The sequence below is a fragment of the Muntiacus reevesi genome, chromosome 1, assembly GCF_963930625.1.
Source record: "Muntiacus reevesi chromosome 1, mMunRee1.1, whole genome shotgun sequence".
NCBI classification, from domain to species: Eukaryota; Metazoa; Chordata; class Mammalia; order Artiodactyla; family Cervidae; genus Muntiacus; species Muntiacus reevesi.
The window spans coordinates 158,506,309-158,534,090 of NC_089249.1; the positions used below are offsets into that span (position 1 = coordinate 158,506,309).

The following is a 27,782-nucleotide window of genomic DNA, read 5'->3' on the forward strand; positions in this document are numbered from 1 at the left end:
GGGGGACTAACTCCCAACACAGGCTGTGTTCTGACTTGATTTCAATCCCATGGCCTTGCTCTATGGAACTTTCCCTAGAAAATGGGAGCCATGGCAAGTTCTTGATTAGAAAAGTGCCTAGGAATCACCTCTCCCATAATAGTCAAGTACTGGCAGGTAGCACAGACTATATCAAATCTAACCCCCTCAATTTGTAGATGGTAAGACTGAGGTCCAGAGAGGGGAAGTAACTTGCCTAGCATCACACACCAAGCCAGTGGCAGAGCCAAGATTTGGATCAGGTCTCCAAACTCTCAGCTTGGGGCCTTCTCCCCTCTACTGCAGTCTGGGATAGCATCTCAGAAGCTGAACTGGAGGAGAGCAGTTGGAAGTAGAAGGCCACAGGAAGTCTACAGCCCTGCCTCCCCATCTAGACCAGAGATCATGAAGCCAGCCAGTCAAAATGTTTATTGAACCCTTCACCCTGCTCCCCATGCTGGGATCAGCTGGGAAGTCTGTGTACTGAGCAGCCACACAGAGGGACAACAAAGAAAACTTCTGGTGGGCTTCCAGGAGGAGGAGAAATGAGGCGGATCTGGTATTCTTGAGAAGGAAGGAACATTGAGAGCAGACTTGGATGAGGATGTAGAAAGACCCCCAGGAGAAGGAGTGTCTTGTCACTTGGGTTCCATCTGGTTCTTGACCAAGGTCTCCACCTCCTTCATAAACCGGAGACACAGTTCCTCTTCCCATGGCAAAGCGATACACTGCACAGACACCGAAAGCCCCACAGATCCTCTCACCGCCTGCAGGGAGAGAGGGTCTATGGACTCAGAGCCTGCGTCCTGCTCACAGGCCACTTGCCCAGCCATCCTCACCACCCATAGGTGTGTATTAATCCAAATATCTCACCCCCAGTCTTTATTAAAGTAGACATGCCCTGGATCTCAGAGTTCCAAGCTTCCTCAGCTCTCAGCAAAACCTGGAAAAACTGTTCTGCTTTGGCTACAATTCTCCGGAGTTAGGATGGAAAACTTGCTCCCTGTGTAGACAGCTGACTTTAAGGATGAAATATAAAACTGAGTATCTACCCCATGTTCTCAGCAAAGGAAAAGAGAATGTGCAAATCCCTGACCCAGGGCCTGATTACACTTCTGCAAGGAAAGGGGTGTCTTGACCCCCAAACACAGCTCAAGGAACATGGGGGTTGAGCCTGAGTCCCTGCCATGAATATCAAACATACTTGTAGGCATTCAAACATGTTTTCATTGCTTTAAGATACCATATAAGCCCTTACTTGCTTTTGCCTCTGGAGCCAGGTCCCATGGCTTCGAGTCCTGGCTCCTTCACTTCAACTGGCTATGTGGCTTTCGTCAAGTCCCTTAACCTGCCTGTTCTTTCATTTCCTCGTTTGCAAAACCTCATGGGACAGTTATGGGATTTAATGATTTAATATATATACAGCACTTTTAAACAGCTCTTGGAACAGAGTAAGTGCTCAAGACACATTAGATAGTATCATTATTGTTATTTTCACAGAATTCAGGTCAGCAGTTCCACTGGGTAACTCTAGCACTAAAATCAATTTCCAGGAAAAATAAGTTACTTAATGTCTGACTCAGACACATGCATACTTTTCAGAGCCAGTTTCTCTTTCCCTCTCTCTCTTCCTCTGTCTCACCCAAGTCAGAGCTGTTATTTTAAACCATGAATTCAATAGGTCCATAGAAATATTTCCTTTGTGAAGCCCTCTCTGAATTAATAATAGCATTTTTTCAACAGTTCCTACATACTGGGCATTAAGCTAATTGCTTCAGTCTTTTTCGATTTAACCTTTAGCACAACCCCACAAAGTGAAAGTAGAACAAAAAGTGAAAGTGAAAATCGCTCAGTCGTGTCAGACTCTTTGCGACCCCATGGACTGTATATAGAGTCCATGGAATTCTCCAGGCCAGAATACTGGAGTGGGTAGCCTTTCCCTTCTCCAGGGGATCTTCCCAACCCAGGGATTGAACCCAGGTCTCCTGCATTGCAGGTGGATTCTTTACAAACTGAGCCACAAGAGAAGCCCAAATCCTGTCTTACTAGAGAAAAAACTGTGTCCAGTTCAGTTACATAGTGACCTGCTAACCAGTCCCTTCGCCTTGTAATCTTCACAGTAACCTCCTAGCCTTCACCTTGCTTCACCAGCCCTGTCTCTGGGACCGACCTTCCCCACAGAAGTGTCAAGGAAACCACTGCTTTTGCACAGTAGTCTCCCCTGACAAGGGCAAAGGCTGACTTGGAGGTCAAAATAGTGTGTCTTCAGTGATGGGGTGAAACTGTAGCTGAGGTGGTAAAGAGCAAACACTAAGAGGGACTGGCCCCACCCCACCCCAACAGCAGAAGAGGCAGAGAGGGAAACTGACCTCCGGGAAATTTTTGTCGTAGCTATCTCTGTAGTAGCCTTTATAGAAGGCCAGTTCCTTCTCATCCTGTGGCGTCACAGTGGTGACGGGCACCACGCCAGCAGGGAAGTTCAGGAGGTTGTAAAGGGTCAAGTAGGAGCTGCTTGCTGTAGGAAGATCCAGGTTAGCTCAGGAAAATGATCAGCTCAGAAAACTCAGGGGACTTCCCTAATGGCCCAGTAGTTAAGAATCCTCCTTGCAATGCAGGGGGTGTGGGTTCGATCCCTGGTCAGAGAACTAAGAGCCCCCATCCCTTGGAGCAACTAAGCCCAAGCAGCACAACTAGAGAGTCTGCATGCTGCAACAAAAGATCCCGCATGACACAATGAGAACTCCAAGTGCTGCAATCAAGACTGGAGGCAGCCAAATAAATAAGAGATTAATTTTTTAAAAAAGAAAAAGACAGGTGGGACAGAGTGTGGGTGGGTGCCCCCTTGGGATCTTTCCTGGAACTGCAGCCTTCTGCTTGCAATAGCCGTTTCAGTGCAGGGAGTCAGACAGCTGCCTACTGCTCCCCACAGTGGAGGGAAGGAGAGAGTCGCAATCTGCTCTGTGCAGATGGCCAAAAAGCACATGAAAAGATGCTCAACATCACTAATTACTACGGAAAGGCAAGTCAAAACTACAATGAGGTATCACCACACACAGGTCAGAATGGCCATCATCAAAAACTCTACAAAAAATAAATGCTGGAGAGGATGTGGAGATAAAGGGACCCTCCTATCTACACTTACATTCACAAGAATGTAAATCAGTGCAACCAGTATGGAGACCAGTGTGAAGGTTCCTTACTGTTAAAAAAAAAGTTAAAATAGAGCTATTCTATGATCTAGCAATCCCACTCCTGGGCATATATGCAGAGAAATCCATAATTCAAAAAGATACATGCACCTCAGTGTTCATCACAGCACTGTTTATAGTAGCCAAGATATGGATGAAGTCTAAATGCCTATTGACGGAGGAATGGCTAAAGATGTGGTATGTACACACAATGGAATATTACTTAGCCATAAAAAGAACAAAATTATGTCATTTGCTACACGGATGGACCTAGAGATCATCATACTGAGTGAAGTAAGTCAGACACAGAAGGACAAACACCATATGATACTGTTTATGTGGATTCTAAAGCAAATAATACAAAAGAACTTACTTATGAAACAGAAATGGAGTCATGAATATAGGAAACAAACTTATGGTCATCAGAAGGGTGGCGGAGGGATAAATTGGCAGATTTGGATTGACATATACAGTGGAAGTGACACATAGATTCACGGGATTAGATCTGAGGCAGTGATCAAGCCATCCCCAAGAAAAAGAAATGCAAAAAGGCAAAATGGTTGTCTGAGGAGGCCTTACAAATAGCTGAGAAAAGAAGAGAAGCGAAAGGAAAAGGAGAAAAGGAAAGATAGATCCATGTGAATGCATATTTCCCAAGAATAGCAAGGAGAGATAAGAAAACCTTCCTCAGGTATCAATTCAAAGAAATAGAAGAAAACAATAGAATGGGAAAGACTAGAGATTTCTTCAAGAAAATTAGAGATACCAAGGGAACATTTCATGCAAAGATGCGCAAAATAAAGGAAAGAAGTGATATGGACCTAACAGAAGCAGAAGATTTTAAGAAGAGGTAGCAAGAATACACAGAAGAACTATACAAAAAAGATCTTAATGATCCAGATAACCACGATGGTGTGATCACTCATCTAGAGTCAGACATCTTGGAGTATGAAGTTAAGTGGGCCTTAGAAAGCATCACTACGAACAAAGTTAGTGGAGGTGATGGAATTCCAGCTGAGTTCAAATCTTGAAAGATGATGCTGTTAAAGTGTTGCACTCAATATGCCAGCAAATTTGGAAAATTCATCAGTGGCCAAGAACTGGAAAAGGTCAGTTTTCATCCCAATCCCAAAGAAAGGCAATGCCAAAAAATGCTCAAAGTACCACAAAATTACACTCATCTCACATGCTAGCAAAGTAATGCTCAAAATTCTCCAAGCAAGGCTTCAGTAGTATGTGAACTGAGAAGCTCCAGATGTTCAAGCTGAATTTAGAAAAGGCAGAAAAGCCAGAGATCAAATTGCCAATATCCATTGGATCACAGAAAAAGCAAGAGAATTCCAAAAAAAGTCTGCTTCATTGACTACACCAAAGCCTTTGACTGTGGAAAATTCTTAAAGAGATGGGAATACCAGACCACCTTACCTGCCTCCTGAGACATCTATGCAGGTCAAAAAGCAACAGTTAGAACCAGTCATGGAACAAATATATGATTACAAATTGGGAAAGGAGTACATCAAGGCTGTATATTGTCACCCTGCTTATTAACTTATATACAGAGTACATCATGTGAAATACTGGGCCGGATGAAGCACAAGCTGGAATCAAGACTGCCGGAAGAAATATCAATAACCTCAGATATGCAGATGACACCACCTTTATGGCAGAGAGTGAAGAGGAACTAAAGAGCTTCTTGATGAACGTGAAAGAGGAGAGTGAAAAAGCTGGCTTAAAGCTCAACATTCAAAAAACTAAGGTCATGGCATCTGGTCCCATCACTTTAAGGCAAATAGATGGGGAAACAATAGAAACAGTGATGGACTTTATTTTCTTGGGCTCCAAAATCACTGCAGATGGTGACTGCAGTCATGAATTAAAAGATGCTTGCTCCTTAGAGGAAAAGCTATGACAAACCTAGACAGCATATTAAAAAGCAGAGGCTTTACTTTGCCAACAAAGGTCCATCTAGTCAAAGCTATGGTTTTTCCAATAGTCATGTATGGATGTGAGAGTTGGACTATAAAGAAAGCTGAGTGCCAAAGAATTGATGCTTTTGAACTGTGGTATTGGAGAAAACTTTTGAGAGTCCCTTGGACTGCAAGAAGATCAAGCCAGTCAATTGTAAAGGAAATCAGGCCTGAATATTCATGAGAAGGACTGATGCTGAAGCTGAAGTTCCAATACTTTGGCCACCTGATGCAAAGAACTGGCTCACTGGAAAAGACCCTGATGCTAAGAAAGATTGAAGGCAGGAGGAGAAGGGGATGACAGAAGACAAGAAGGTTGGATGGCGTCACCGACTCTATGGACATGAGTTTGAGCAAGCTCCAGGAGTTGATGATGGACAGGGAAGCCTGGCATGCTGCAGTCCATGGGGTCACAAAGAGTCAGACACGACTTAACTGATACACACTACTATATATAAAATATATAACTAATAAGAACCAGCTGCATAGCACAGGGAAACTCTACTCAGTACTCTGTAATGGCCTATGTGGGAAAAGGATCTAAAAAAAAAAATAGTGGGTATATGCATGTGTGTTAGTTGCTCGGATGTGTCCATATCTTTGCAACCCCATGGACTGTAGCCTGCAAGGCTCCTCTGTCCATGGGATTCTCCAGGCAAGTATACTGGAGTGGGTTGCCACTCTTCTCCAGGGATCAAACCTGGGTCTCTTGCATCGAAGGCAGATTCTTTACCATCTGTGCCACCAGGGAAGCCACCCTGGCCTCATTACATTGTTGTTTTTTTTTTTAATTTGACTGTATCAGTTGTGGCTCATGGGGTATGTGTGTGTGTGTGTGTGTGTGTGTGTAACTAATTCACTTTACTATACACCTGGAACTAAGACAACATTGTAAATCACTATATGCCAATAATTTTGTTTATATATAAAAAGAATCCACACTGCAAAGCCTTATTCAGTGCCAGGCACTGCACTCCCCTCTCTACACTGCTGAGTCCTTGACTCCTCCCCTCCTCTGTGAGATGAGGATTACTATTCCCTGTATACAAATGGGAAACCAAGAAGGCAGACAGATACACAAGTAGTGGCTGGCAGAGGATGCAGCTATGCCCTCCAGTACTCAGGGCTCCAAGAGGGCTGGAGTGCAATCCTGAGTTGAAAATGTAGCTCCTCCCAGGAGCCACCTGTGTGCAGGGAGTAAGCATCAGAGTGTCAGGGAGGTGGACAGAAGACACTAGAGCAGAGCCATGTGTGGGATATGCCCTGGGCAACCACTGTAGGGGGACCCAGAGGAAAGGAGCCCAGGCTTGAAGGGGATTTGCATTCTGCATGGCATTGCATCTGAGACCTGCACCTGCGCTACACATGGGTGGCTGCTCTATGTTGAGGCTTGCTTGCATCTGCAGGTGGGCTGCTGGGCTAAGGCCACCTCTGGAAGTGAGGCTGCAGAAAGCATGTTAAGAGTGAATGGGTATGCTAAGAGAAAGAAGTCAGAACCCTGCACCTCATACCTTTTGATTTCACTTATATGAAATCCTAGATGAGGCAAAACTATAGTGATAGAAAGCAGACCAGTGGTGGTATGAAACGCAACAGAACATGAAGGAAATTTAGCTAATGATGGAAATAGTCTCTATTGTGATTAGGTGGTGGAGGAGAAGAGGAAGACAGACGATGAGACTGTTGGATGGCATCACCAACTTAATGGACATGAGTTTGAACAAACTCTGGGAGTTGATGATGGACAGGGAAGCCTGGCGTGCTGCAGTCCATGGGGTTGCAGAGTTGGACATGATTGAGCAACTGAACTGAACTGATACATGTATACATACATATGTTAAAATTCACCACGTTTCTTAAAACTGGTGAATTTTATCTCATGTAAATTATACTTAAATAAAGTTCATTTAAAAAGTGAATGGAGGGACTTCCCTGGTGGTCCAGTGGCTAAGACTCTATGATTCCAGGGTAAGAGGCCCAGGTTCAATCCCTGGTCAGGAAACTAGATCCTGCCTGATGCGACTAAGATCCACTGCAGTGAAATAAATTAAAAAAAAATTTTAAGTGAATGGAGGAAATCCCCTGGTCGTCCCGTGCTTAGGACTCCGTGCTTCCATTGTAGGGGGCCACAGGTGCGATCCCTGGTCAGGGAACTAAGATCCCAGAAACTTCACAATAAAGCCAAAACAAACGAACAAACAAACAAAGGGAATGAAAATTGGTAGGGACTGATAACGGGTACGAGGTTTCTTTTCAGGATAATTAAAATGTTCTGGAACCAGATAGTGGTGGTGGTTGCATGACATTCTGAATATACTCAAAACCACTGAGTTGTAGGCTTTAAATGGTGAATTTATGTTATCTGAATTTTATCTCCATTTAAGAAAATTTTTTAAAATAGTAACTAACATCAGAGGTAAAGGCCAGAGGCTGTGGGAGGACTCAGAAGTCCTGGACACCACACCCCCACCCCAACCCCACCCCCTGCCAAGGACCCAATATTCTCTCACTGTTTGACTTGGCAGGATAGCCAATATAGAAGGCGGGGTCCAGAGCTGGACACAGCAGCACATCCAGGTCCAGGGACCTCCACTTGGCTATGAACTCTTGCTGATATTCCTGCAGGAATAGTGGCAGGCAGGAAAGGTGAGACTGGCAGAGGTCACTGTTTGCAGAACAAAATCAAATGCCGCCAGACTGAGTCAGGTTAAACACCAGGAAGAATTCCCAGGCTGTGAGGTGCAGACTGAGATGGGGGTGGGGCGGGGGGAAGTCAGGGTCTTCCCAGGGGTCAAGGAGGAAGGATGGGAAGGATAGTCTCAAGCTACAGTAATCTGGAGACAATGTATCATCCTGGCCCCAGGGAGACAGACTACATTAACTTCCTGCTCATCATCCGGGTGCAGCTGAGCTTCCCCTGAGAGCCAAGGCAGAGATCTACCATCTGCTGGGCTACTTCTGTCACCACCCAGGGGTCTGCTGCCCCAGTTCTGGCCATCTCTCGAGGTCTCCACAGGCAGGTATTACCTCCACTGCTTTGTGCAGCTCCCACAGTTTCTTGGGTGTCCTGGGGAATGAGGAAGAAGAAGTCCAAAGGTCAGCATGGGAGGACTGCTTTTTATACAAATGAGGCATGACACCCAGGAGGCAAGTTCTGGACTCTATGCAGGCTGCAAATCAGCTGATGGGCTGGGAATCACCCTGTATCTTGTCCCCTGGCCAAGACCCATTACCTCTCCAATGTTCCCAAGGGGACCCATCCCCTGGTCAAAGCCCCACCACCTGTGACAGGAACCTACAGGGTCCCTTGAAACCCCAGGTCCCTTCCCCTAAACTATGAGGCCCCAGGTCAACCCTCAGGCTGCTCCAGCCCCAGTTCCAACTAGCACCTCAATTCCAAGCCCACCAGGCCAAGCCCAACAGCAAACCCAAACCAGAATCCTCTCCCAACCACATCCCCACCCCAACTCCAATCTTAACCCCAACTCTGACCCAAACCTAACTTCAACTCAGGCCCGACTTTTGTTCCAACCTAAGTCAATTCTAGTGTGTACTCAGAGTTCAACTCCAAAGTAAACCCCAGTCCTACCCAAAAGTCTAAATTTAACCCCATGCCGGGCATGATTCTAAAGCCCTTATTAGATCCCAAAGCCTTAAACAGCCCTGCTCACAGTGGACAAGGCCTCCAGCCACATGACCCTCACCTAGTTCCCAAGGAAACCCCTTGTGAACTGGACCTGAGGAGCCTTGATCACTTACCCTACTCCACAAAACGTTTCAAAAGTCTGGCTAACCCGGGGCTCCTGGAGGTGGGGAGAGAGGGGGAGGGCACTTTCAGAAACCATAGGGCGATGTCACCAGCCCGGGACAGGGGTCTAGGAAGGGAAACTCTGCCCCGCTCCCCCCCAAGCCCCTGACCACAGCACCAAACCCTGATCCTCCTCTCTAAATCCCCTTCCCTCTCGCTGAAGCCCCATCTCTCTGAGCTTCTCTGAAGCCCCCTCCCCTCTCAGACAGCACTGCTCTCTTTTGACCCCCGTCTCCCTTCTTTCAGTTCCTCTCCCATTGAGTCTTTCTCTGAACCACCACATTCTCTGGGCCTCATCTTCCTCTCTGACCTGACCCCCACCCCCACCCCACTCCTCACCTCCAAGGGAGCCCCTTCCCCTTTCTGAGCCCCTTGTCCTCTCTGGGCCCCTTCCCCCCCCCCAAAAAAAAACCCCACACTCACGATATACTTCCAGATCCAGGCCAAGAAACATTTGAGTGAGTCTGGCAACCTGAGAAAGTTGACTATGCCCTTCATGGAGGGGTCCACAATGTCCCCCTGACTGAGGAACCACAGACACACAGCTGGTCAGTTATGGCTTTCAGCTGGCCATCACCCAGCCATCAGCTTCCCCGCTGTAGATAAGCTGCAGAGAGAGGTTTGACCCAAAGAAATACTCTGTTCCCAGCAGCACCACCCCAGAACATGTGCATCCTAAAGGCAGAGCTTCGTTGGGTGACTTGCTGCTTAGGGTTGGTCACACAATGAGCCAGAGGCACCAAAGCAGCCCAGGCCTGCAGCTCCCCACCTAGGGCTCTGCTGCCACCAGCCCCTTCCTCAACCCCATTTCCACCACACCCCACATCTGAGTCCCAGCAGACATACAGTTTCTCCAGAAGGGTGGCCCCTCCATCAGCAAACAGATTCCCTAGGTACAGGTGAAAGAAGGCGTACTCTGTTCGGGGGACAGAGAAGGGGATGACCTGGGGAGAGAGAGGCCGAGTCAGGGCCTGGAGCTCCTCCTGCTCTGCCCCATGTTCTCTCTGCATCCCTCAGGAATTAAAGAGAGAATACCACATCAGCTCCTCAGCAAGCTTGGGTAGCATTTGTGCTCTGCCCACTCCCTTACCCCCACACAGAGATGAGGCAGAATTTGAGCTGCTTGCTTAACAGTGATACAGCCCCTTGCCAAGTGCTTTATTGGGAGCTCATTCAATCATCATAGCCACCCAGTGCGGTAGCAACCTGAGGCTCATAGAGATGAAGAGACTGGCTCAGCAATTCTCAAAGGGGTGGTGGGGCAGGGACAAGCCCCTGGGGCATGGGAAGTAGGGGAAGAAGGGGGGCACTCTGAGGACAAGAGGCTCCTTACAGTCATTTGATGGAGACAACAGAAACCCAGGCTCTAGGAATTACAGGACTGAGTCTCAGAGTTCCCGCTACTGAAGGGGGATGCCTTCCTCAGGGGTGGGACCCATTCTGCCCCCACCTCCACTCCGTCAGTCTCCAGGAAGCCTAGGGGAAACACAATGATCTCCCTAGCACAAACTCAGAAGTAACCTTTCTCTCCAAGAATGGGCCAGCCCAGCATCCTCACTGATCTGGCCTCCCTCCCAAAGGCTAAGTAAACCTACCTGGTGTCCTGCATCCTGGAGCAGCCTGGATGTGAGCTTCACAGCCCTTGCCATGCTAGGTGATGGCTGGGTGAAGCCATCTGATTCATAGTAGCCAATTCGAAGGGGACGGTTACTGGAGTACACCTTGGGGAAAGAGGGGCTGGGTAGGGCTCTGAGGGGAGATTGGCCAGAAGACAAGGTGGCCTCATTTCAAGGGCCCCTTGAAGCCTCCCTATATACTCTCCAGGGTTTAGGTCCTCTGAAGAACCCTCCAGAAGAGGAAGAAATGGATGGGGACATGACTGATTGGATAGCTGGAGTGGATAGTTAAACAGATTCATGAATGAATGGGTGGGTATATGAGATGGTAAATGGGTGAGTGGGCAAGGGTTAAACAGATAAATGGGTGGGTGGATAAATGAATGGATGGAGGTGAGTGGGCAGGCAGGCAAGTAAGTACATGAATAGACACAAATACCTTAAAGCCAAAGAAGGGTCAGGAGAGGAAAAGGATGAAGAGACCAATAGAGGCGAATAATAGATAACAGACTGACCACAGGCTGATTGTACTACAATATGTGTAGGGAATCAGATGAATAGACACTGGCTGAATGGTAGACAAAGACTCTCCCTACGCAGCAGATCCTGGAGTCAGAGAGGGCTGGGTTCCAAGTCACTATGTGATCATCAGAAAGTCATTTCACTTCCCTTCAGTTTCCTCACTTGTCAGTGGGAGGAGTGACACCCATTCTATAGAGTGAGTGTTAGAACGAACTACAGAGAGCCACCACATAGTAGGTACCAATAAGTGTTCCTGAGTGAGTTCATGCAAAAATGAAGAGTCAGAGCTAGAAGGGTCTGGAGAAAAGTTCTGGTTCAACATCTTCATTGTATCAATGTGGAGGCTGAGGCCTAGAGAAGAGATTTGACTTGGCCAGGGTCACGTAGAGGCGTAACAACCCAGCTTCCCTTGATACCAGGCTTTCTACACCACACTTGCTGAGTTTACTGCCCCTGTGTGTTGGGTAAATGATGATGGAGTTCCTCTCTGGAGTAATATCATCTATGGCTCCAGGTGGCACAGAAGCCAAAGCAGCTGGCATCTGGTCAGGTTGGGGAATGAACTGACTGAGCATGTGGGCTTCCCACTCGCTGTACCTTGGGCTGGGAAAGGAAGGTTTCCCAGGGAATGGTCCTAGTAGCTAGTTGTTGAGGACTGAAGGGAGAGGAGAGGGAGCCCTCCAGGCCTGCTCCCTACCCAGCTCACCTGCTCCCTGAAGGGCAGGAAGGGTGTGGTGGGATCCAGTTGGTGCATGTGTTCACTCAGCAGCGCTCGCAGGCACAGTGCCAGGCTCTCCACATCCCTGGCCAAGGGGCCAGCCACTGTGATCCCTGAACAGAGGGAGTGGAAAGAGGCAGACATGCGCATCCCTTCTGCTCTGGGGACCCACACTGCCTGGCCTCAGAGGGTGGGACCCAAGGCCATGATCAGGGCAAAGAGAAGAGGACCTGGGGCCATCTTGGGTCAGGGATTGAGAATGAGTAGAGTTGGCAGACTAGCTCAAACAAACTTCTGGCCTTAAGGGAGAGTCTCCTCTGGGGCAGAACACTAGGAGAACTAGGAGACCAGCAAGCGAGGTGAAAGCTAAAGAACAGGAAGCACCTCTCCAAGGGGCAAGGGTCACTGGACTAGAAAGCCAAGCAGAACCTTCCCCCATACTCCCTGGCCGCTGGTGGTGCTGGTCTGTCTCAGATACAGTGAAATGTCCTTGGGAGAAAGGCAAGCACGTTGCCTTTGAATGGATGTGGCCAACACAGACAAGAGCTTACCTTCTTTCCTTCCCTTGACAGCAGAGGCAATTCCAGAGTAGCTGCAAAACCCACCCACCCAGAGCCCAGCTCAGCACCTGAAAGGAAGGACTGAGGTGCCAAAGAGGCTTGAACACCCAGCCAGTGCATTCCCCCAGGGCCCAGCACACAAGAATAAGAGCTGCCTCAACCCTCCCGTGACTCTTTACTGTCCACGGCATAAATCTCAGCCCTTTTACTGCCCTTCAGGGCTCTAAATTATCAACTCTTTCCATAACTTCCTTTTCTAGCCCTTCCACACATACTCACACATTGCTCCAGGCAAAACAGGCTGCTTATAGAATTACAGCCTTCTAGATGCTACTAGGTGGACATGAGTTTGAGCAAGCTCCAGGAGTTGGTGATGAACAGGGAAGCCAAGCATGCTGCAGTCCATGGGGTTGCAAAGAGTCGGACACAGCTGAGTGACTGAACTGAACTGAACTGAAGATGCTTCTCCAACTCAGCATGTTCATCCTTCAAAACCAAGCTCAAATGCTGCCTCCTCCAGGAAGCTTTCCCTGCCCTTGACCTGCTTGTAAAACTTGGCCTTTAATAAATTCTTTTGAAGAAAATGTCAACTTCATCCCTCTCTTTGACCCTCTCTTAAGCCTGGATTTAGTTCAGTTCAGTTGCTCAGTCGTGTCCGACTCTTTGTGACCCCATGGACCGCAGCATGCCAGGCCTCCCTGTCTATCACCAACTCCCAGAGTCTACCCAAACTCATGTCCATTGAATTGGTGATGCCATACAACCGTCTCATCCTGTGTCATCCCTTTCTCCTCCTGCCTTCAATCTTGCCCAGCATCAGGGTCTTTTCAAATGAGTCAGCTCTTTGCAGCAGGTATAAGCCAGTTGGATGTTAAAGAACACAACAGGGCTGAGGGCTCGGTCTGAGAGTGTTCTGTGTCCCTATTTAGGGCTACACAGTGTAGGTAGTCAGAGTGGGGTTGAAATATGGGTGAATGGGTGGATAGATATATGAGTGAGTGCAAAACAGATGGAAAAGTTAATGGAAATATGGATGAATTGGTGGGTGGATGGATGAATGGAGGCAAACGTGGATTAATGGATGGCTAGTTGAGTAGAGGATTGAGAGATAAATGTCCGAATGAACAAATAAATGAATGGAAGGAAGGATGTGTGTAAATTCTTCAAAGGCTTGGGTAATTGTCCATTTTGTTCACTGATGCATCCCAAGTACCTAGTTCAGTGTCTGGCACAGAGTAAACACTCAATAAACGTTTGTCAAATAAATTAAATGGCAGATGAATGGTGAAATTGTTTGATGGATAGAAACTGGGACGGCGACTGCAAGGATGCATGAATGGATGAGAAATTGAAATTGATGGATAAATGGATGGATTGATGTATGAGGAAGGAAAAGTGGGAGGAGTAGATGAACAGATGGACGGATGAATGAATTAATGAAATAATGAATGAGTGGACAGTCTACCCACTCCCTCCTGTACCAAACGGTGTGTTTAGCTGCAGGGCTGAGGCAGGAGTTACTGGAAGCCCTCCTACCTTGTCCATTTCCCCTAGTACTGGGCTAATGAGAATCGTTATATGGACAAGACCCCTAGTTCCTCCAGGCTGGGCTGAGCCTACCCAGACCCCCCACCACCAAGTACCTGAGACGGTATCCTGTGACCCGGATACTACAGACACCACAAAAGCTGGCTGGAACACGGATACTGCCTCCAGTGTCGGTACCCATGCCCAAGATGGAACCCCCATCTGCCAGGAGAGCTCCTTCACCCCCTGAGGAGCCCCCAGGTGTCTTCTTTAAGTTCTGAGGGTTCAGAGTCTGTCCATAGATGGGGTTGCTGCAATCAATGCTGAGGGAAGCAGAAGAAATGGGGCTGGGAGGGGAAGATATAACTGGAGAAGACTGCTCTGCCCAAAGAGAGGCCAACCTCCCTTGGAGTCAGCCCCAGGACCGGTGAGCTCCCCTCGTGGGCCAGGAACTTCCTGGTGTCCCTTCAGTTGAGGCGAGAGGCTGCTGCTACAGGAGAGACCAATCGGGACTCCTAAAATGAGAATCAAGGAGCCCACGGCTCTGCTGGATAGTGGGGAACAAGTTACAGAAACAGAAATAGATGCACTAACGGCTGAGTGGGGTGGGAGGAGAATAGAGAATGAGAACAATTAGAGAGCTGGAGTAGAAACAGAGATGTAACTTCTCAGTACCTCTGGGCCTGAGGGCCCTTAAAGACCATGGAGTCCACCCAAGTGTTGTCAGATGAGGACACTGAGGCTCAGAGGGCAGAAAAGACTTGCCCAAGAACCTCCGTGCCAAGGTCTACATGACCAGCCCCACCTCACCCTCAGCCCTTCAGTGGCAGCTTCATCCTGGGCCCATCCTTGGTCCCAGCCCCGGTCCCGGCTCTGGCCCCTGCCCCAGCCCGGGTTGGCCTGCCTGTTGCAGAGACCTGTGCAGCGTCTGGGAGATGTTGGTCTTAACAAAGGGAATAGCTCCCTGAGCCTTTAACACTTTCACAATGACTCCGTCCTTGGCTGCCGGCTTCTCCAGGAACTGGGCCAGGCCACACGAAGAGTCATGACCCTGCAGGGAAGTGACACAAGCTCCAGCCCCTGGGGGTCAGAGTGGAACCAGCCACCGAACAGACTCTCTCTTGTGCACCACTCCTGCTCACAGGCATTCTCTCACCTGCTGAGATGCAGGCGCTACACCCTTAGGATTCATGACAGGAGAGATCAATGGTGAAGAGATTGGGTTTGGGAGCCTGACTGCTGGTTTGGTTTCCAGCTGGCCACTTTCTAACCATGGGGCCTAGACTGGGCAAGTAACTTGCCCAATGTCACACACTCAGATGCTCACATGTACACATACATGCGTATTCCCAAGGCTTACCATGCAGTCATAGGTGTCCTTGAGACTGATGGGGACCCCATAGAGGAGTCCTCGCTCACTCTTCTTGAGTTTCTTCAATGCATGCAATTGATCCTCACATTCATCTAGGAAATCCGTCAGGCAATTCACCTCCTGGTGTACCTTCAGTGCCTGAGCATCATTGAGGGAAACCAGAGAGGGGCTCAGGGCGTGACCAGGCGCAGGACACTGAGTCACCTCAGCCCCTCTGCCCATCCTGACTCAGAGCAGAAGTGATGAATGATTGTGGCACAAGCTCCCTCCCAAGCTGGCTGCAGTGCCACAGGGTTACACCTGTCCCCCAACTATTCCACCCAGAGCCCCAGGACTGGGCTCTGACTGGGACTGTACCTCCTCTAGGTAGCTGCAGAGGACACTCTCCAAACTCAGTTCATCAGCAAGCAGCTTCTGAACCAGCTTCTCCAACGGCAGCTCCAGAATGGGCTTGGGGTCCAGTTCTGGTTCCTGCAGAGACAGGGGGGCAGACAGATATCACACTGCTCCACTCAGGGCCCCCCCACCATCAACATCATGCCCAGATGGACACAGAGTACTCATCACATGTTCCTGGGCCCATCCTTAGCTTTAAAGACATCTCCCAATCAGTCTCCAGGTTGGCATAAGAGCCCTCCAGAGGCACAAATGTCCTCCTCTGTGTCGGCCTCCCCAGAGTCCAACCCCAGGGCCCAGTGCAGAGAAGGCCAGGCCCTTCCTCATGCAGCTATCCAGCAGGGTCACCCGAGGAATAGGAGGGACTCTACATGAACATCTTGGGATGCAGGGCTTATGAAAAGTGAGGCTCAGTTCTGTGAGGTTTGCCTTCAGGAGTCACCCCCCCCAGCATCCCACCTTTCCTTCTTCTCTGGTCCTCCCATATCTGCTGATCTGACCTTGGAGAAAGGTCAGGGTGGCAGGAGAGTTGGGAGCCAGCCTTGACCACAGCCCTGGTCAGTGGGGTAACTCAGGTGAACCCCTTCCCCTCCTGTGACTTTCCTCAGAGAGGAAAGTATCAGAATACAGTCATGAGTCAGCCGTGCAGCGGAGCATAGACAAGCCCCCCAGCTGCCCTGAGCCCAGCCCCTGGGGTGTAAGGCAAAGCCTGAACCACCCTGAGGACTCCTAATCAAGGACCCAGCACACAGTGGGCATTCAAGAAGATGAAGTTGCCTATCTTTGTCCTCCATGGTCCCAGCTGAGCCCCCCATGCCTTCAAGTTGGAATGTGGGTTGGGTGGGCCTTTCTTGGTTCTGGAGGGGAGGTAGGGAGACAGAGGGATTTTCCCTGAAAGGTTAGGGCTTTGAGGCTTCTTGGACTCTTCCAGTCCTCATCTTATTCTCCTCCGTAGCATCTGACTGTTAGAAACTTTCCTTCTGGAAGCTCTCCATGCCCTCAACTCCCCTGACTTCCCTCTCCCTTCCAGCAATTCCTGTGCAGTCTCCTCTGACCCTCTTCCTCTAGTAAATGTTGGCTATCTCTCTCCCTACCTGTCTACCTTCTCTGGAGAACTCAGTGGCTACTTCTCCCCATTTCTCCAGTCCAGACCCACTTCCTGTCAGGCCTCAGGCCCATTTACAGACCCATGGGCCCACAGACATCCAGGACTCATCATTTTTCTGTCAAACCTGTTCCTCTTCATGAGATTCCCAACCGATGACACTTGTGTCATCAACACAGTGAATCTCACATCCCCTGGGTCCTCACCCCAAGTTCTGATCATGGCTAGATAAATACCAACACAATCACACATAAAATGTGTTACAACACTTAAATATATACCAGGCCACCTTCCAAGAATTTTACATATAATAGTTTATATTACTCCTTGCAACAACTCTAGGAGGTAAGCTGTGTGATTTTCTCAGTTTACAGCAGAAGAAGATGCTGAGGCACAGAAAGCTGTTTACCCAAGGATCTAGATTCACTGGGAAGTGCAGTCCCAGCCACCATTCTCTTATCCACACTCAGTGCTGACAGGTGGTTCTGCCTTTTTCAAATCTCCCACTTCTGACTTCTCAGACTCCTTCCTGCCTAGAACCTTCTCTGTCTCTCAGTTTTCTTCTAGCCTCCTCACTGGCCTCCCTGCCTCTAGTCTTTACCCTTCCAACTCAGCCTCTTTACTACGGCCAGAGTAATATGTGTAGTTCTTGTCCTCAGTCCCTCGGTCATGTCTGACTCTTTGTGACCCTTTGGATTGTAGCCCGCCAGGCTCTTCCATTCATGAAATTTTCCAGGCAAGAATACTGGAGTTAGTTGCCATTTCCTCCTCCAGGGATTGTCCCGACCCAGGGGTGGAACTTGAATTTCTTGTGTCTCCTGCTTTGGCAGGCAGATTCTTTATCTGCTGACCTATTGGGAAAGCTCAAGAATACTGGTGTGGGTAGCGATTTCTTTGTCCAGGAGATCTTCCTGACCCAGAGATCGAAACTGTGTCTCTTGCATTGCAGGCAAGTTCTTTACCGCCTGAGGCGTAACTACTTATTTAAAACCCATGACATGTTCTTAGTGCAGTAAGTACCGGGTAACTGAGAATATTGGTGTATCTATACGTGAGCACATTAGATGTTTATGGTGACCCTTGTAGAAAGAGAATGTTGTTGCAACTTTATTCTGAGGGCTCCCCTGGTGGCACGATGTGGACAAGTGCCCATCATCCATATTGACCCTGGAAGCCATTGCTCCCTGGCAGCTGTCCTTGTGTGGCCACTGGTGAAAATGACAGCCTGGTAGGAACTGGGGAGAGATGGGGAGAGAAGGCCAGGGAGGTGTGAATGGTGGCCCTGCAGGCCTCTGCTGGGACTGCCCCCTGCTAGTGCTCCAGTGACCTAGGGTGGGGGGCTTTCAAGGGTCCGAGAAAGCGTTTTACCAACCCTGATGAATGGAACAAGTCTACTAGAACAAATTCACTGAAACTCACTAGAATCCCACTCAGCAAGGACAACATTATTGCTGAAATGAGAATATCACTTGGAAAATGCTTGCTGTATATCGAGGCACCACTGTCAAAATTATTAACTTGTGGACAATAATTATAATGGTCACTCCATCATAGAAGTGAGTAGGTTAAGGCACAGAAGAATTATTTAAAATGTAAACGTTAGAGTCAGGATTCGAACACAGGCAGTCCAGCACTGTCTTAACTACCACACTCTTAACCAGCGTGTTACAAAACTTTTCCAAAGTCTTGTAAGATTAGGTTCAATGAAATTTATATGACATTCTAATAACAATGTTTATTGTTAACAACAGAGATCCCTGAAGACTATATAAAATCTCAAAAGGTATCAGAAGAGCCAGGAATTCCGAGTGTCACTGCTACTGGTTCAGCAGAAACTGAGCGAGACTCAGCCTAAGGAATGATGCATTAGTGTTGAAAGTCTCTACTTAATGAGACTGCAGGTCACCTAATGTTTCAGCTTATTGAGAGAGCTTAATAAAGCTCTTAATAAAGCTTGAAAGACAGGGACATCTTCAAAAGATGACAGCCATATCAGAAGAGCCCCACAAATTTTCAAAAAAAACTCAACAAATTATTTGGAAATTATTACAATAATTTGATGAAAGAATTGAACTTCAACTTATATCACTTTTAAGCCATTTTAGTATATAGTTTAGAACAAATCACCCCCTCCAGCCAAGCCCCACAGCTCCCAGGACATCTGGCCTTTTGCACACTCAGCTAGTGCTGCCTCCATGTGTGGTTTGAAAATCAAAGAAAATGCACTTCAAAGTTTTAGTAAATTGGTTATTAATATTTCCAAAGTGGTCATTACATATGTTTAATATCAAAAAATCCCTCAACCTTCAGGGTGGCAGTTTCTACCTGAAGTGACCAGAGCCTCCTAGCCAACAGCTGTCAGTCAGTAGACCCTACAAATATTATTTTCTAAGTGCTCTATAGCAGCAGTCCCCAATCTTTTTGGCACCAAGGACTGGTTTCATAGAAGACAATTTTCTCATGGTTGGGGGGGTTGCAAGCAATGGGGAGAAGCTGTAAATACAGATGAGGCTTTGCTCACTCACCTGCCACTCACCTCCTGCTGTGAGGTTCCAGGGGTTGGGGACACTCCCCCGCCTCCCCACCATTTTATAGAAACAGTGTCTTACTTCAGGTACTCTCTCTGGTACTGCCTTTCTTGTTCCCTCCTCCTTTTGAAAAAACTCCTACATATCTTTCAAGGCTTAGTTCCAAAACCACTTCTCTGTGAAGCCTTCTCCACACAACCCTCTCCAGGTAGCAGATCACCTCTCCGGCCAAGTCCCACAGCTTTGAGGGCATCTGACCTTTGCCACCCCCAGCTGAACTGCCTGCCTCCCTTCATGGTTCTTGCAGCTCTGCCTCCATCACACCCCACCCAGACTGGGAGCCTCTTTAAGGCAAGCTTGGGTCAGACATCAAATGTCAGATTATCTGAATAATGCATCTGTCCTCAGGGTCCAGCAGAGGCAAGACCCGGGAGAATCTTTTGTGAAATGTTCCTAAGTGGAGATGAATTGGATTTGTTTGAACCCTGTGAGGGTTTGACCTATGTTTCAGCCTCGCATCTGCCTAGGTCAGAAAGCTGCTCACCTGACCTTGAGGGTAACCCTGGCAGAGGAGTGATCTGATTGGAAAGGTGCTCAGGACAGACCTGTATAATTTTGTTGGGAAGAGAATAATGTCCTGAGAGCCAAGAGACTTTGAGGGAAGGCTGGAGGCACCATGGGTGATCTCACTCCAGACCCTTTACAGTCTTCCAGCCAACCAGACACCCCTTTCCAGGTACAGACTAATAGCTACCTATGCCAGATATCCACATGTACACCAACCAGATGCCTAGACACACCCAAAACCAGACATCCTCACACACCAGGCAGAATCACATGGGTACATACTCAACCAAACATACAGACCCAAACCAGCCACACATATCCAGATGAATATACCCCAATGAATAACACATATACACTCAGCCAGGCCTACACGAAGGCACATAACCAAACACAAACAGCTCACAGCAGACACACACCCAGCCAGCACACAAGAGGGACACAGTAGCAGACCCTGGTGTTTGCAGTGTAGGAACCTAAACCCACCACTTTGCACAGATGGGGCCTCCCCGCACACACAGGAATCCTCTCTATCACACGGAATTGCTGCAGCAACCCCATTAGCCCAGATTTCCTCCTCCAACCAGGGAGGGGCAGCTGCTCTCTGGGGGCAGATTGATTTATCCAACTAATTAGCCCCAATTAATATTAATACACAGTCTCAGAAACTGCAGCAGCTAGGGCAGAGGAACTGTCCACCGGGGCCATCAATCACCATCCAGGGAGATGGCAAAGGATACTCAGGAACTCTGGAGCATGGGGACAGCACCTCAGGCACTACCCCAACCCCCACTCCCAGAGGGAATCTAGCACAATCACCAAACCACCTCTCCTTGGGCAGATGGGGAATCCAAGGCCCAGAAAAAGGATGGTCACATCGTGCAGGCTACCCAACAAACCACAGTAGTAATATACAGTTGTCTCTATGCCTCTCCCTCCCCACTCTCTGCCACTATGGACAGGCTCCGCTCTGGACAGACAGACCCACATCGCAACTGCTAGCCACAGTGAGTGCCTCGTTGTCTTCCACCATTGCCAGTCAAATTGGCAGACTCACAGATTTAGAAAACGAACTTAAGGTTGCCAGGGGGAAGGATGCAGGGAAAGGATAGTTAGGGAGTTTGGGATCAACATGTACACACTGCTGTGTTTTAAACGGGTAACCAACAAGGATCTACTGTATAGCGCAGGGAACTCAGTTCAATGTTATACAGCATCCTGTATGGAAGGGGAGTTTAGCAGAGAATGGATACCCGGAGACATGCATATACATGGCTGAGTCACTCTGAAGTCCACCTGAAACTACCATAGCTATACCCCAATAGAAAATTAGAAGTTTAAAGGACAAAAAAATTAATTAACTCAGATTCACTTCAGAGCCTGTGCTCTTAACAATTAAAGGAAAGAAACATAGCTTCCTGTGAAGACCCCACCTTCAGTGATCCCCAGTGTTTTGCATTTGTGATGTGCTCAGCAAACATTTGCAGAATCCCTACGTGGGGTATGAAGGGGACGGGAGGCAGAATTTGAAGACCAGGGTCCTGTCCCGGTGGGGTGTAAGGGTGCTCAGGGGCTGAAAGAAGACTGGCCTCCTACCTCCAGTTGCCTCCATCAGTTTTAGTTCAACAAATAGCCCAGGTAAATACCCACCATGCAGCCGATCCCTGTGACAGGCACTGGAAGAAAAAGAAAACACACTGCCCCTGACCTCAAGGGGCTCAAAGGACACAGATGAAGGAGAAACTGATAGGGACACAAGAAGCCAGCTTAGGGAGCTGGCAGGGGGCCGCTCCCTGTCTTCTGAAGGAGATGAGGTCATGGGAGGAGCTCTGTCCTGAGGTGGGACCCACTATTGGGATTGAGGGTCAATGTTCACTCACCTGCTGCCGGAGACGTTCTGCCAGGGCTGCCATCCGCCTCAGAGCCTCCTCCCTACGCTTCTGCGCCCTGGGGATCTTGCTTCGTGCTGGAGCCTGCCGCCAGAAGAGCACAGTGGCCCCCAGCGAGACAGCCCCTAGCAGGGCCACCAGGAGTAACACCACTAGCGGGTGAGATAGCCAAATCATCCCAGGCATTGTGGCACCCTTGTAGATGCACCAACTGCTTCCTCAGGAAGGCTGCCTTTTTATTTGCCAGCTCCACCCTCCCACACCTGTTTCACAAAGGGGCAGGACCCCAGGTGTTGACAGAACCTATCTTCATCCCAACTAGTTCTTACAGCCATTTGGACATTTCCTTATGCAAATAAAGTCCTCTGTTCCTCAGGCCAGGCAGATGAAGAGGCTGTGGCAGAAACTAGCCTGAAGAGGAGCCCAAGACACCAGGTGGGCAGGTGACTAGGCTCTGATCTCACTTCCTTCACATTCTCCTCCCTCATCCCACCCGTCAGACACCCCACCAGCACCCCAACCTGACCCTCACCAATTCTCAGGGGGCTGCTCCTATGGTTTCCTGTGGTTTGCAGGATAATCACCAAACCCCTTAACGTGGCTCTCAGGCCACAGGGAGGTAGACTGAACAGCCCATCTGCCCAGAATCAGCAACTCACTCTGGGGGTGTCTGAGGCCCAGGCAGAGAAGAAAGGAAGGGACACCTGGGGATGCAGGCAAGGTTCAGAAGGCATCCATCCCAGGAGACATGATGTCAGGAAGTGAGAACCAAGGCAGGCAGGCATAGTCCTCGCTCCTTCCTCTGCCAGCCAAGCTGAACTTTTGTTCCTGATTCCCCAAGCAAGGCCACTGCTGCCCCTGGGACTGAAGCCTCCCTAGTCTACTGCTTCACCCTTCCAGACCCATCTCTCATTTTATCACTGGACTAGGGACTTCCTACCACCAAAGAGAGCAGGCATCTTCAGGGTGAAGTGGGGTGGGGTGGGGAGGGTGAGGAGGTGGATGTGACTTCCTGCAGGAAAGACCAAGAGGATGTGCAGCGGCAGAGCAGGAAGGACTTGATTTGGGCGTCTTTCTGCGCCCATCTGTTTGGGCCTGATCCTCTGTATCAGAGAGGGAGAAGGGAGCAGTTGGAAACATCTGAGGCTGCTAGTCACTGGCAACCTGGAAAATAGTGGCTCTACCCTCAAGCCTGGGAAGTCAGAAGCAGATTTGGTGGGAAAGAGATGGGTCTGTGGTTCGTAATGTTGCGTCTGAGCACACAGAGCTGGATTGGAGTCAGCAGTTGACCTACTGATCATGTCCTAAAGGGTAACCCCGAGGTCATCTACCTTCTACCACTCTTCACCATCTCCAAGAGGCCTCTGGAATTAGCCTTCCTTGACATTTGCAAACTCCCTGTGACTTCCTCCTGTTCTCCCACGGTTCCTTTCCCCACCCCCATGTGCTGTCACTGAACCCTGACTTACCCTGACAGCTCAGGTCCCCCAGGCATCGATTAGCAGAAACACCCCTGCTGCAACCGGGGCCTTGTTACATCACCCTTTCCAGAACTGCACTCCTCCATTTCATCACCTCATTTCATCTCCGCATCACACTTACCATTCACTGAAATCATTGTTACTTATTTCTTGCCTCCCTCCCTGAAAAATAAGCTTCTTAAAAGCAAGTACCTCATCAATCTTTTGCCAAGTGCCTGGCACGTGGCAGTTGCTCAATGATTCTTCTTAAAATGGAGGAATAACAAATGGGTCGAGCCCTTTATTTTTGCCTTTACCTCTATGGATCTCCTCTATTACCTTTATGGCTCCTTTCTAGCAGCATTTAACACCTTATGTCTCTCAATTCTTAAAAAAATAATAATAAAAACAAATTCTTGAAGACCTTCTTAGATCTATATCCTACATAGCTACCACGTTGACATGTTTCTTCTACTCCCAGCCAAGCTTCTCCAGTTATCTACACTTGCTGCCTTTATTTGCTCACCTGTCATTCACTCCTCCACCCAATCCAGTCTGATTTATGCCAAGTCATTCCGATAACCTTCCCAAAGTTAATTCAGCAGTATTTGAAGTCTTTGCCTCCACCTTCTTCCTTAATTAATTTATGGTTGCTCTGGGTCTTCATTGCTACATGTGGGCTTTCTCTAGTTGCAGTGAGTGGGGCTACTCTTCCTTGTGATGCATGGGCTTACTCCAGTGGCTTCTCTTGTTGCAGAGCATGGGCTCACTAGTTGTGGTGTACAGACTGAGTTGCTCTGCAGCATGTGGGGGCCTTCCAGACCAAGGATCAAACTAGTGTACCCTGCATTGGCAGGCAGATTCTTAACCACCGGAACACCAGGGTTATCACTCCATCCTTCTCTTTTTTCTTTTTTTAAATTGTATTTGCTTATTGGCTACACCATGCGGCATGTGAGATCATAGTTCCTTGACAAGGGATTGAAACTGTGCTCTCATGCTTTGGAAGGTGGAGTCTCAACCACTGGACCTCCAGGGAAATCCCTCCACCCTTCTTAAAATACATTCATTTCCTGGCTTTTGTGACTATGCAGCTCTTGGCTTAAATGTCACTTCCTTCAGGAAGTGTTCCCTGACACACACACACACACCCCAGGATAAATCAGGTACCATTTAATTTACTTTCATAAAACAAAATAGTGCTTCAGCTTTATGGCACTTCTAACAAGTGTCTTTATGTGATTGTGCATTTGGGGTCTGTTTGCTAGAAAAGTGGGAAAAGCTTCCTTCAGCAGGGACAATTTCTGATTGGTTACCCAGAGGTGATACCTGGGGGAGGAGTTCAATATATTTATTGGATGGATGGTTATGAAGGGGGTATCGTAGAGATGGGGAAGTGGATGGATGAGGACTTGCAGACTAGCAGAAAGTCACAGAGTGAATATAGACTGGGAGCTATTTGTCCTTATGGGCACAAATCAAGGTCACAGCTGTAGTAGGATAAATGTGAAAAGGACCGACGGCCAGGGCTGACCAGGACACTCCTGTTTAGGATGAGAAAAGGAACAGGAGGTGTCAGATGGGTTCACTAATAAGTCATTCACTCCTCCATTCAACAAGCCTTTTTGGGGTACCCACTGAGTACCAGGCACCATGCTGGGTGCTGGACCTACAAGGGCAAACCCCACACAATCCTGACCCCAGGTCATCTCATCTGCTGCCATACACAGGAACAGATGCCACCTGTGCCATCAGATGCCACATACAGACAGTACCACCACTCCCAATCTACATGTGGGGAAACTGGGAAGACCCGCCAAGGCTGGACAGGACGTTCAGGACATGATGAGACTTGATTATGTGGCTGTCTTTTATGCCCAGGTTATCTGGGGTACAAAGGTTCTTTCTTTGGCTCTAATCTGATTGATTATTTATTGGTAACTTGAATGAGGTTGGAGAAGTTCAGTGTTCAGATTTGTGGATAGACAAAGCTGGGAGGCTGAACAGAAAGTGTGAACAACAGAGCCAGGATCCCAAAGGCTCTCAGTGAGCTGGGGTTCTGGGATAACCCTACAAGATGGTGCCTCTTAGGGACAAGTGGGAGGTACAATACTGAAACCCTTCTGTAAACACCTGTTACCAGATACCAGCAGAGGAGCACAGTGCCCGGACATGGCTTCTGTCTCCAGGGTTGTGGTCACTTAGCACAGAACTTGGCTCTCAGAGAGGGTTTACTGTATGTTCTTGGGGTGATTGTGCAAACAAAGCATGTACACTAAGTTTAGAGTTGGGTATGTAGATTCAAGTTTTCTCTGCTCAAGTCTCTGACCTTTAGCAAACTGGCTGATCTACCCAGTGTGTGGGATCTTAGCTCTGACCAAGGATTGAACTCATGCAGCCTGCCTTGGAAGCACTGTATCTTAACCATTGGGTCGTCAGTGAAGTCCCTGTCAGTAACCCTTTCTGAATTGCAGTTTTCTTATCTACAAGATGGAAGCAATAGTGTCCATTTTTTCCGATGAGATAATGGATTATCAACTCCACAGCCTAATTGATGCTGAATTCTATTATTAAGATGCAGAACCCTGTTTTCATGCTTTTAGGCATGAACAGAAGCACCAGGAAGCCCTTTCAATACAACCTGAAAGTTGTAAGAGGATGGCCACCCTTACCTTGAATTGGTGGGGCAAGGAGCTCCTTAGGTAGAAAAATGAATTCCAGGCAGAGCAAGTACAGTGAGCAAAGGGCTTGGAAATGGGAGGTATACAGTATCCCAAGAACTGCCTGAGGGTCCCAAGGAAGGGGAGGAATCCAGATTGGTCAGCTGCACGGTCAGGTGAAGCATGGCCTTGTGGGTCAGAGTCAGGAGTCTGGACTGAGTACAAGCTCTTAGGCATGATAAGATTTGCTTTTAGAAAGGTCACTCAACTGCCATTCGAGTCCTGGCTAGAGGACTGGAAAAGGTCAGTTTTCATTCCAATCCCAAAGAAGGGCAAATCCAAAGAAGAGTCAAACTACCACACAATTGCACTCATTTCACATGCTAGCAAGGTAATGTTCAAAATATTTCAAGTTAGACTTCAACAGTATGTGAACCAAGGACTTCCAGATGTACAAGCTGGATTTAGAAAAGGAAGAGGAACCAGAGATCAAATTGCCAACATCCAATGGATCGTAGAAAAAGCAAGAGAATTCCCAAAAAAACATCTACTTCTGCTTCATTGACTACACTAAGGCCTTTGACTGTGTGGATCACAACAAACTGTGGAAAATTCTTAAAGAGAATAGGTAAGACCACCTTACCTGCACTCTGAGAAACCTGTATTCAGGTCAATAAGCAACAGTTAGAACCAGACATGAAACAACTTACTGGTTCAAAATTGGGAAAGAAGTATGTCAAGGCTTTATATTGTCACCTTGCTTATTTAACTTATATGCAGAGTACATCATACAAAATGCTGGGCTGGATGAATCCCAAGCTGGAATCAGGATTGTTGAGGAAAATATCAACAACCTCAGACAGGCAGATGACACCACCCTTATGGCAGAAAGTGAAGAGGAACTGAAGAACCTCTTGATGAAAGTGAAAGAGGAGAGTGAAAAATCTGGCTTGAAACTCAACATTCAAAAAATTAAGATCATTGCATCTGGTCCCATCACTTCACGGTAAATAGATAGGCAAAAAATGGAAACAGTAAGAGACTTTATTTTCTTGGGCTCCAAAATGACTGGACAGTGACTTCAGCCATGATATTAAAAGACATTTGCTCCTTGAAAGAAAAGCTATGACAAACCTAGACAGCATATTAAAAAGCAGAAACATCACTTTGCCAACAAAGGTCCATATAGTCAAAGCTATGGTTTTTCCAGTAGTCATATATGGATGTGAGAATTGGACTATAAAGAAGGTTGAGCATTCATCACTCATTATCAGAGAAATGCAAATCAAAACCACAATGAGGTACCATTACACGCCAGTCAGGATGGCTGCTATCCAAAAGTCTACAAGCAATAAATGCTGGAGAGGGTGTGGAGAAAAGGGAACCCTCTTACACTGTTGGTGGGAATGCAAACTAGTACAGCCACTATGGAGAACAGTGTGGAGATTTCTTAAAAAACTGGAAATAGAACTGCCATATGACCCAGCAATCCCACTTCTGGGCATACACACTGAGGAATCCAGATCTGAAAGAGACACGTGCACCCCAATGTTCATCGCAGCACTGTTTATAATAGCCAGGACATGGAAGCAACCTAGATGCCCATCAGCAGATGAATGGATAAGGAAGCTGTGGTACATATACACCATGGAATATTACTCAGCCATTAAAAAGAATTCATTTGAATCAGTTCTAATGAGATGGATGAAACTGGAGCCCATTATACAGAGTGAAGTAAGCCAGAAAGATAAAGAACATTACAGTATACTAACACATATATACGGAATTTAGAAAGATAGTAATGATGGCCCTATATGCAGGGCAGAAGAAGAGATGCAGAAGTACAGAACAGACTTTTGAACTCTGTGGGAGAAGGTGAGGGTG

General features: G+C 47.9%; 1 protein-coding gene across 1 annotated transcript; it reads right to left on the reverse strand.

The window, feature by feature from the left end:
- Positions 1 to 656: 656 nt before the first annotated feature.
- On the reverse strand, positions 657 to 21,964 carry LOC136150320 (vitamin D3 hydroxylase-associated protein-like). The gene is made up of 15 exons (XM_065911216.1): positions 21,770 to 21,964; positions 15,654 to 15,767; positions 15,285 to 15,434; positions 14,842 to 14,975; positions 14,041 to 14,247; positions 12,389 to 12,429; positions 11,826 to 11,950; positions 10,577 to 10,702; positions 9,828 to 9,925; positions 9,405 to 9,504; positions 8,933 to 8,976; positions 8,201 to 8,240; positions 7,684 to 7,792; positions 2,388 to 2,533; positions 657 to 785 (listed from the first exon to the last, which is right to left on the reverse strand). The coding sequence occupies exons 1-15, from the start codon at positions 21,962 to 21,964 to the stop codon at positions 657 to 659; spliced, it is 1,758 nt and encodes a 585-aa protein (XP_065767288.1).
- Between the last annotated feature and the right edge of the window lie 5,818 nt (positions 21,965 to 27,782).

What these genes read in the sequence shown, in the direction of transcription:
- LOC136150320 (XM_065911216.1), bottom strand. Translation starts at nt 21,964, where the DNA reads ATGCCTGGGATGATTTGGCTATCTCACCCGCTAGTGGTGTTACTCCTG. An exon ending in GCCACCCTTCTGGAGAAACT is followed by an intron (nt 9,505 to 9,827) that starts GTATGTCTGCTG and finishes GTGGTTCCTCAG; the next exon opens with TCAGGGGGACATTGTGGACC. An exon ending in ACGACAAAAATTTCCCGGAG is followed by an intron (nt 786 to 2,387) that starts GTCAGTTTCCCT and finishes CTCTCCCTGCAG; the next exon opens with GCGGTGAGAGGATCTGTGGG.